This window comes from Geospiza fortis, unplaced genomic scaffold (assembly GCF_000277835.1).
Source record: "Geospiza fortis unplaced genomic scaffold, GeoFor_1.0 scaffold98, whole genome shotgun sequence".
Classification (NCBI taxonomy): domain Eukaryota; kingdom Metazoa; phylum Chordata; class Aves; order Passeriformes; family Thraupidae; genus Geospiza; species Geospiza fortis.
Window position 1 is genome coordinate 1,403,708 of NW_005054306.1, and position 10,562 is coordinate 1,414,269.

At 42.4% G+C, this 10,562-nt stretch overlaps 1 protein-coding gene across 2 annotated transcripts in view; it reads left to right on the forward strand.

Moving 5' to 3' along the window:
• Positions 1 to 10,562, forward strand: part of LOC102033761 (protein eva-1 homolog C) — a 177,111-nt gene that overhangs the window by 92,652 nt on the left and 73,897 nt on the right. For both annotated transcript variants that reach the window (XM_031066730.1, XM_031066731.1), the window contains one exon: positions 5,371 to 5,514. In XM_031066730.1, coding sequence (XP_030922590.1) covers positions 5,371 to 5,514 — 144 coding nt within the window. The remainder of the gene's footprint in view (positions 1 to 5,370; positions 5,515 to 10,562) is intronic.

Consider the following 10,562-nt stretch of genomic DNA (forward strand, 5'->3'; position numbering starts at 1 on the left):
AACATCTGCAATATGCCCAACTTCACTGTGGGATTATTCACCCTTCTCAAAACTCGGGGTTTACATCTGTTTGTGAATCCATCTGTGATGGCTGCTGCCTTGGAAGAGGCTCCAATCTCCAATAGAGCATTTAAGAGTTACCAAAATTCAAAAATTAAAGAGTTTGGAAACATTCTTTCAAACCCAGATAGGTTTTGCAAAAAAAGCAGTAAAGCATGGCTCGGATTTCAGATTTGGATGTATCACCCTTACTGGAGAAAAACAAGTAACACTGAGTAACCAAAATTAAGGATATGATTAATAGGCACTGGCTCCAGTTTATTTCATTTTTTTTACCAGGAAGAGGTAATAAAGAAATATTCATGCTGGGAAGCAGCCTTAGACTGACTAAAATCCATTCATTGTGGTGAGCTTGATGATATGGACATTACATCACCGAAACCAATTCCAGTTTTAAAGCCAACATGGTCTGCAAGCTGCAGCTGGTAAAATCCTCCATCATCTCTGTTGCCCTGGTTTGGATTTTTACCCTGACAGAGGCTGGGCTGATGGAGTAGGTAAGGTGAATTACTGGTAAGGTGAATTACCCACTGAGGACTTAGACTGATGGTTGTGAAATCCAACTGGCCAGTGGTCTGCATTTGTGAAGTGATCCTGGGAAAGGGAATTCACCTTGCACCAGGAGCAAGGCTGGAGGGATGTGCAACTTCTAGAAATTGGGGCCAGAGGTAAAGAGAATAAAGTGAGCTGATCCCACTCCCCTACAGCCGCAGTTTTAGCTGAAAATGCCATATTTGAAAAGCACAGATGATACTTTTAAATGCTTTCACATGTGAAAGTTTCACATAGCCAGGATTTGTATGTGCTCTCTGGCAGTGTAGTCGAGCAATCCAAGACTAATGAAAGCCAAGGGTAACTCGGGCCCAGCCTCTCCTAGAGGGCTCTCTATCATCTATGAGGTCTTAAAGCAGTTTTTATTGCTGTATCATGGGATTTGAGCTTTGTTGGCTTTAAGAGTTTCTCGGCAGGGGCCTGGCTCTGCTTAGCAGTGCTTACCTCAGACTTAGTGATACAGTGTTGGCATTTGTGAGTGTCCTTCCCACTCTCTGACACATGAAGTCACTTGTTTCTTACTGGTGCCAGGGTGGTATCTCATAAAACATTTGGAATTTGCATTTAGCAAGCAAACAAGCAGCAGAAGAAAGGAGATTGTGGAATATAAAATCATTAAGGTTGGAAAAGACCTTAAGATCATGTAATCCAACTGTAATGCTGCCCTGAATGAGCATGACATCTGGTACAATAAGTGCCATGTCTAGTCTCCCACTTCTGAAGACCTGGAAAAAAAGAATTTGGCCAGCTGAAGGGGACCACAGCCCAACTCTGCTGCACCACATTTCTGGGCTTGGCTTCCCTGCATCTTTTTGGCAGGATAAATGCATGATTTATGGATAAAACCCCTCTGTTTTCCTGCCTGTCTGAGCTCTGAGAATGGGCACCTGGAGGTGAGGACTTCTGACCTGGAATCACCTTCTGAAGAGGTACTAATATAGTTGGAGCTTTCACTTCAATGAGTTCCCCAAGGACTTATCTACATTTGGAAGTTAAATTACCTATGTGCACTTCATAACATCTAACAGGAGTGAATTCACTGTTTTTATAAGCCCAAGACACAGGGGTAAAAGAAAATACCATGTTGTCCCTTCTAGAGCTCCAAATGCCATGGTGGTGACTGTGATTTATGAAGGTGCCGTAGTCTCATCTATCACTCAGCCACCTCTCAGATGTACTATTGACATCTTCAGTGCTCATTAGCGAGGGAATAAAGATGCTTGAATATGACATTTTGGCACCCAGCTAAATGAACTCCTTGTCAGAAACCCTTTGAAGTGTGTATGGAAAATGGTCCCATTTGGAGGTTGTGATTGTTGCTCTTACATTTTCCAGTTCAATGTATTATGTGGAAGATGAACATGCTGACAGACCAAGAAATTCAAGATGGGAGACAAAGCTAATTTCAGTGTTGGTGTACTCCTCCCTCGAAACACTGCAAACTGCTTGCCCTGGCCCTTATGGGAATGTACCAGGCAGTTTTGCTTAGAAATTGTGTGGAGGCAAAACCAGGGAAAATTCCCTGTTGTGAGCAAAAGGAAGTCTTTGAAGTGAACACTTGGTCAGAATTTGTGCCTAGACCCCATTTCTGTTTTTTCAGGGCTAGAAAAATATGACAGTTTCCATGAGAATGGCTCAGGTCTTTCCTGGGGAAAATGGGAAGAGTATTTGAATTTACCATGTGGGAGACTGTTGCTCCAGTAGAGTTTAGCTGGATCTTGTAACATGGATACCTCAGATGACTTTCTGCCACTTCTGCATTCACCAGCTTCTGGTGTTCATTGGGTCTGGAGGTGAGGGAAAACAGTAAAACTTTCCTAAATTGTGACTGTTTGCAGCAAGAGCCAAGGAAATGGAGCACTACAAGAAACCTCCACTGTGCTATATTGAAGTCACACTGGCAGCCACATAAAAAAGCAGTCAGAGATTGCTTGAAATCTTCAGTAATGACCTGGAACAGGGTTTTTAGGTTGTACCAAATTGGGCAGGACTTGTTACAGCTTAACTAGAACACTGAAGTGTCTGGTTTGAGGTTCTCCAGGTAAAGAGACATGTTGGAAAACAGGAGCAAGTCCAGTGGAGCTCCACCAAGCTGGTCATTGGCTTGGAGCATACAGCATATGGGGGAATACTGAGGGATACAGGGTTGTTCAGTTTTCAGATGAGAAAGCTCTGGGTGGGATATTATTTCTGTTTTTTACTAAGGAATAGGTGATTCTACAGAAGATTCTTTTTGGGAACACACAGAAGGAAACAGCAGATGAACACCAAAAGCAATGAACATGAGTTGCACCAATAGAAACCTGATTACACACAATGAAAAAATTCTTCACCTGGAGAGGGGCTTAGCCCTGGATCAAGTGTCCAAGGAGTTTGGGAAATATTTCTCCGTGGAGATTTTCAAAACTTGCCTGGGTGAATTCCTGAGCAACCTGATGTAACATCAAAGCTGGCTGTTCTTTGGGCAGGAGGTTGGAGTGGATAGGCTCCAGATATTGCTTTCAGCTAAATTATGGGATGGTTTATGTGCTGCAGTCCCAGCAGGCAGCGTTTTCTCCGGATATGTTTTTTCATGCTATGGTTTGCAAAAAGTCCATGTAAAAGAGGCTTTTACAATCTTGATGCCCTACTTTCTATGCGGGGCGCTTTTATCTTCAGCTGTAATTGAAGCATAGAGAGCTCCTTCTACTCTTCTGCTCATTGTGGCTGGTGCAGGTTGAGCTGGAGCAGCCTGGCAGTTGGAGAGTTGAGGACTTCACTAAGGATATTTGTGACTATGGTGGCCTGGTCTGTGCCCAAAGAACTTGGGTGTCTGGGCTTACATATGTACTGGTAATTGAGTAGTAATAGCGGCACAGGTACTGGAAATAAATCTGTACTGTGAATGCATGGTCCATGGCATGTTGTCTTGGCCAAGATAACTCTCCCAGGCTGTCCAGAAGCTCAGAGAATTCTGGAATGGTTTGAATTGGAAGGGTTCTTAAAGATCATCTTGTTCCAATCCCCCTACCATGGGCAGGAGCACCTGCCACTAGACCAGGTTGCTCAAAGCCCCAAAAATACAGTGAGGGCCTTCTGCAAATTGGCTATTAGGAGTAACCCTGTTATATCTCAGGCTGTATTACCTTTTTGGAGTAATGCTAGTTGGCAAAATCATTCTAAGGTACAGGGTATCACTTAAACAAAGAGGGTAAAGGTGTGTCCATAATTTAGCCCTCTTTGGTTTCCTGATACAGATGCTGCTGCTGAAGTCAATTTGGGTGGAAACCATGGCCTGCTCAGAGCTGCATGGGAGGAAGGAGACCATCCATACCAGGACATGACTAGTGATGGCTAGAGAAGCTGTATATGTTGGTGTGAGAGTATATGACAAATAAAACTCCTAGAAGCATTTTCAGTCTGATGAATCTACAGCTTTGGCACCTGAAGAGTCAATTTGATCTGTTAAAGTGGAGAGCAGAGTCTGTAGTTTAGTGCATACATATTCCTAAATGAGGAAGGTCCCAAAGGCTGCCTATCTCTGGGGGTGCTGAATGCAAAAGCCTTGTTGTGCCTCTCACAGGACCAGCAATGTGTAATTCCCCATGGATACAGTATGCTTCTGTGCCAGAGAGCAAGGCCCCTAAGCAGACAGCTGTGGGACATTCTCTGTTATGTGTGAGAACAATAACAAATAAAAAGAATAGGCACCCTCCAAGAAATCCTCTGCAGCAATTAGATTTGCTGAGTTTCTCTAGCTGGATGTTTGCAAAAAGACAATGAATCAGGATTGCTGCATGCCAGATGTTTCCACTGAAACCTCTGACACTCATTGGATCAGAAATCCCCTAAGGAAGTTTGGGTCATTCAGTATGAAAATGTTCACATGGAGCCTTCTTCTTTTGTCATTTGCGGCATGTGAAATAAAATGCTGCCTTTGATTTGAGAAAAAGGGCATGTTACCCTGTAGGCTTGGTTTTCTGTGGCTTTCCCGTGTCTCTCATGGCTTGGGCTGGTTCTAGCATTCAGTATCTTTTGAGGTCCATTTTTTCTTTCCCTTCCTCCTAATTAGTGACCAAAAGGGGTTTGTATTCCATTCTCTGTAGCTGTCCTATTCCTTTTAGCAACAATTTGATGTTGAAGAAATGTCTCCTTGCAAGTTTCCCCCTCGGCTTGGTCCTGGCTGGACAGTGAAAGCAAACTGTCAGTCTTGCATCTAAAAGCTCAGGACTTTATCTGTGCAAATTGTTCTCACCCTAGGTAAGAAAACAGGCAAAACCACCTGGTAGAGTAAACTATATGGGAAAATACTTTTGGAACTTCCCATATTCTAAATTTCTAATATGAAAAATGTTTCTACTTGCATGGAATGAATATGTTTAAAACAATATTTATTATATGGTAGATGATAATATTATAATTATTACATCTCATAGTAATTTTCATTAGATTTAGAAATAAAACATCAAAGAGCAGACAGAGACACTGATTACCTTTGTCTTCAACAGGGCCCAGAGAGGGGGATTTGAGACAACTCTTGTGGTGTTACAAAGATGAAACATCTTTTATTCTCAACCTTCTTTGTGTGATTCTTCAATGTTCTTTCAATTTATTAGAGGTGTGTTAGAGTCAGATACACCTTCTTATGCAAACACCAAGACTTTTAAATATGGAAATCTTGTATGTACTCTCACAGTCTGCAACTGGGAAATTATTTTTAGGCAATTTCTGTTGTGAATAGACAAATATTCACAGATAGGTATTGTTTTTCCCTTTTAGAGTGTCAGTCAGCTACTGCTCTGCAGCTCATGATCAAGCGCTGTCACGGGAAAAGAAGCTGCAGCATATATGCCAGTACCTATGAATTTGGAGATCCTTGTTACCCAGGCATCCAAAAGCATCTTAATGTCATCTACACCTGTGGTAAGTTACAAAATTCTCTAACTCTCACTGGGGTCTATGTTTGTTGAGCAGTGGTGTGTGGAGAATAAGATGGAAAAAGTTGTTGAACTTCCAGTTCGCTCATGGTGATTCTTATTTGGTCGACAAGGAAAAGCTTTGGATCACCAGAGTAGTTTAATTCTGTCACTTTTTGTACTCCTAGGCTCTATAGAAAAAGCAAAAAATGTGGAAATTATATTTATTAACCCATTCATCTGCTTCTTCAAGGCAGGAAAATTTGGCAGTGAAGTCAGTCTGCTCAGTGGACATTTACACGCTGAATGTTGCCATCCTGCAGCAAAGCTGTGGTTATCAGTAGGATTCTTATTACTTTATTCTGTATTTATTTCATTTTGTACCATAAAATCAAGTGATTACCAAACCATAGTCATTCACTCCCAAAATCACTCCCAAAATCTTCAGGTAAGCATTGCAACAATTTTTCCAACAAAATACTGTTATTAAACAAAAAAATAAACAGTTTGCTCTCAGTTGGCAGCTTAAGTCATAGCACTGAACAGACACTCTTACCTGACTAGTCATCTTATTTTGCAACAGAGGAAAAATTCTGTTCCTGTCTGAGCTCTGTAATATAAAAAACAACATCTGTCTTCTTACTGTGATGACATTTTGGTCATTTGTAGCTGACAAATTTGAAAATATTTCCTTCAGGGTTTTGCTTACATGGTTGTCACTAGGATCAGCTCAGTCTCTCTCAGTGTTCCTTTCTGCATCCATCTGGAAGTGCAAATTTTGGCGCTGTACTGAATGTGCTGAGCAGACAGTGGCTCATGTAGTGAAAGAGAAGCCGTCTGTGCCCTCAGACAGCAAAGGGTCTGTGGGTCACTCTGTGTGTAACTGCAGATTGCTGAGTGTGACAGAAAGCATTTGAGATGCAGTCACTGTAACATTTTGTGTAGTGGCTACAGCATGGTGGCTGTGCAGCACCCTGAGGAGCAAAGACATTGATGCAGGAGCATCAGGCTCTCAGCCCATCTGGCTGTTATTTCATTTGGCAGGAATGGCAGGAAGGTTGAGTTTTGTTTGAAGTGATGCAGCAAGAAGTAGCAAGGCTATCTTTGCAAAGCCCTGTGAGATTTCTAGTCAGGAAGGTGATGTTTTAATATCACTTTTCTCATAAAAAGTCTGGGGAGAAGCTTATCCTCATGGGGATTTGACAGAAACAAAGGCAATGTAGAAGGCAAAACAGGAGCTCCATCCCTCAAAAATCCAGGGAAAACAAACAGAGCGCCATGATGTATTTCCAAGAGGATTTCTCCTTCAAAGGCCTCCAGGGCCTTATTCTAGAATCGTAGTCCTGGTCTCAAAGTCCACTATAAAAGGCACTAATGATCTCTTAATCTGACCTTAACTCTCTAGTCCAAGCCTAACTGCATCAGGAAATGAGTCACACTTGAGAGCACAAAATGGCATGTTTTGCTTTTCTGTGGGTAAAATCTGCCTCATCCTTTGAAGGTGGCCATGGCTCCTTTTCAAAACCATGATCTCAGACGTGTCTCTGAACTGGATTTTGTGATCAACAGACACATATTTCTTGCCTCAAATAGCAAAGTCCTTCAACATGTGAAAATGAAATAAACAAGAAATCAAATTCCAGTTCCATATGCTTGTGCCAGACAGAACTGAGTCCTGGAATTCTTTTAGAAGAAATGATAAAACCAAACATTTTGGTATTCTCATGACCTAGAGAATGATAGCAGTGTAGAAAACCTCCTGCTGGCTGTCTCTCTGTTTCAGGTTTCCTTAAAGCTGTACACATTATGGCTCCTGGTAGAGTGCTCTCCTACTTTCACCAAAACTGTAGGAGTGAAAGGGGTCAGGCTGGGACAAATGGGCATGACTGCACTTCCCTGTTGCCTGTATCTCAATACATATCCCTGTTTCCCACCTCTTGCACTTGGAAACATGTTGTCTCTTGCTGTTGTCTGGAGATCAGTGAAAGATGCAGTGACCCTGGCATAGCTTGGGAAATGTGATGGGTGTACAAATGGATTTCTCTAAGCATCAGCCCTTTTTGCTTCTGCTTCAAGTAAGTAACCCCATCACTCTCTGAGGTCAGGCAGTGCTGTCAGTCTGCTCCTCTCTGTCACTCCCTGCCTGCCCAGCTGTGTCAGAGATGTCCTGCCATGTGTCACTGGTCTTACCTGTGAGAAAAACTGCCATGTGTCCTTGGCCAGTGCTGCTGACCTGCTGCGCTGCTTCAGAAGAGTTGCTGAGAGCAAGAACCATGATGGACGTGGCTGTGGGTGGGAGAGTCTTCATGCAGATATTTCCTTTGTGAGGAACTTCAGTATCTATTGGGACAGAGCAGCTGAGCTTGGCTTCTGGTCCTAAAGCATGGGAAGGACTGGAAGGAGACCAATATTTCTTCTTCTGATAGCAACTCGTGAAAAAAATTCTGCTGAGTAAGTAATTTGTGAGGTGACAAAAGGTAATATTAATGAAAAGCTCATGAACTGTTAGCAGAAATCACAGCTGAGATTGACCCTGTGAGAGACTGGCAGTGTTTATGTAGACCAAGGCCTAGTGAAGAGCTGGTGAGGTGTCTTATCTCCCAGTCTTGGCAAGAGAACATCTGTAGGGTCTCTCAGGTCATCGTGTCCACTGTTCTTCTCTAGCCTGACAGAAGGACCTGGGCCCTATTCCAGATCTCCAAGAGGTAAATGGATGAGGCAAGAACTTTGCTTCCTTTAAGCCATATCCATATTTCTTGAAGGTTCATTCCTCTAGCTTCCATGTTTTATTGGACATGAGAATTCCTGCCAGACACACACAGTTTTGCTGGATGAATCTGTTCTTAAATAAAGGTGTCATCTAGCTTCTTGCCCAGCTGTATATTTAAAAAATATTGGTTATAATTACTCCAGCCAGTGGGAATGGCTCAAGTCAGCAGTTCTCCATATCAAATTATACCCCTTTGCACTGTGGGCTCAAGGTCTGTTGGCATCACCTAGCTGAGAGGGAAATGTCACCAGTTTGTGTGTATGTATGAGATGATTGGAGCAAACAAACACCCAGCAGCCTGGTGTGATAGAGATCTCATGTGCGTTAGCGTCCCATTAGCCCAGCCAAGGAAACAGATGAAAAAAACCTCCAACATAAAAACATTCCAAACCTGAACCTTGGCAGGAGCTGAAATACAAAAATTTGGCCCAAAGCCACATTTAGGTAATGAAATGGTATGGAAGGTGGGATTTTCCAGTATGTGGGTCCCATTACTGCACTAATAAATGCATTAATTACTTTTTCAAAAGAAAAAGGCAAGTTCATTCTGGGAAGCACATAAGGCCTGGTGAGGTTGAGCTCTGAGTGTGGCAGCTGCAATAGAGGCAGATGTAAAAATTTTAGTTCTGCCTTTTCTTTAAAATACCCTTAGAGTGAAAAAGAAAATAAAAAAGCATTAATGCAACTGAGAAAAATTATACAATAAATACTTACTGGAAGTCTTTCTCTCTTTGTTTCCTCTTCCCCCAAACATCTTCCTTTGTCTCTGTCTTTCTTTCGTATAAAGCATTGTAATTTTTTGCACTATCTGTGAGTAGCTTGGTAGTGGTTTTGTACTTATTGATAAAACTTACTGTGCTCACAATCTTTTCATTTTCTTTATAGTCCAGTTATTAACTTCAAAGGCACTCTTTAATTCTCTATATCTCTTTCCTCTCTAGTTTGCTAGATTAGTTTTTTTTGCCTGTGTTGAAGTCCTAACTGAGCACTGCATTAAAACCTGTGGAATTTTTTCACACACACAGTCCCACTTGGACTCAAGGAAGCGTTTTAGGACCTATGGATAATTGCCATGAAAGTTAAATATTTTCTCAAATTCTTCCTTGAGTGGGGATGAGGGGCCTGTCTGTGTGTAAAGTGAAACCTTATTCTGTGCACTGAAAGTCAAGGGAGTCATTCAGAGAGCCCACTGTCCCCACTGCCAGACCTGCCTCCCTGTGCATTCCATGCAGGCTGCAAATACAAACCCTCTGCTAAGGACCTGCTATTCTTTAAGTGCAGGCATCCATCAGAGATGGCTTGATGAGAATAAAAGAAAATAAAAAAAGGGGACTGTGAATTTCTTTGTGTCTAGATGTGCTTCAGTGGGTTGGTTATCAGTCCTGATAACTGGTGGCTTTTTAGTGCTGCAGTTGGACATGTGCTGAACAAAATGGAGGAAATATGGCCTTGGATGTGTTTTTGATGTGAATATCTGTCGTACATTTAGATGTGTGCGTGCCTCCTGCTTGATTCATGCTTGCCAGGAAGGGGTCATTGGGCTGAGAGCTAATGAACTGCCATGGTAACTCATAAATTGCTTGGAAAACCCTGCAGTTCTGCCACATTAATAATCCTGCCATCCTGCTTTATGAGGCAATAAGCTGAGTCCCAGGGGCCAAGTGCTTCATATCCCAACGAGAGAATTGTGCAGGTAAAGAACAAAGCCTGAGCACAGGGGCAGCAGCTACTGTTGCTTTGGGGTGTCTGGTGCTGCTGGGAGACCAGATGGGGTCAAGGAGAGGTGGCTGAGGTGCTCTGGGGCGATGGGGGTGTGCTGACCTTTGCTTTCTCTGAGTGCTTGGGAAAGCAGCTTGGCTTTCTCTAAAATGTGTTTAAAGAAATGTTCTTTCAAGCTGGACTAGAGGCAGGGTCTTTGTTGAAAAAGGCAGCTCTGAGGTTGTTGCCCTCATGATGATGAGGAGGAGGAAAGGAAAAAAGCGGCACAAATTCTCTCCTGTCATCTCAAAGGGACTGTGCTCTGGTCCATTAGCTCCTGTGCAGTAAATCTATCAATGCCTCAGGCTGGATGAATGTAATGATTCCTTTTGCTCTTAAAATTTATGAATTCATGAATGTAGAAAATGTATTTTTATCACTGCAAAGAGCGCTTTCTGTTGCTATAAAACTCAATTCCAAGACCTACATAAAATAGAAAAGGAGCAATTCCAGACTTCCAAGAAAAAACAAAAGCCTTTTACACCCCTTTGAAACAGGGAAATACAGGCAGGGTCTTGTTAGGGAAA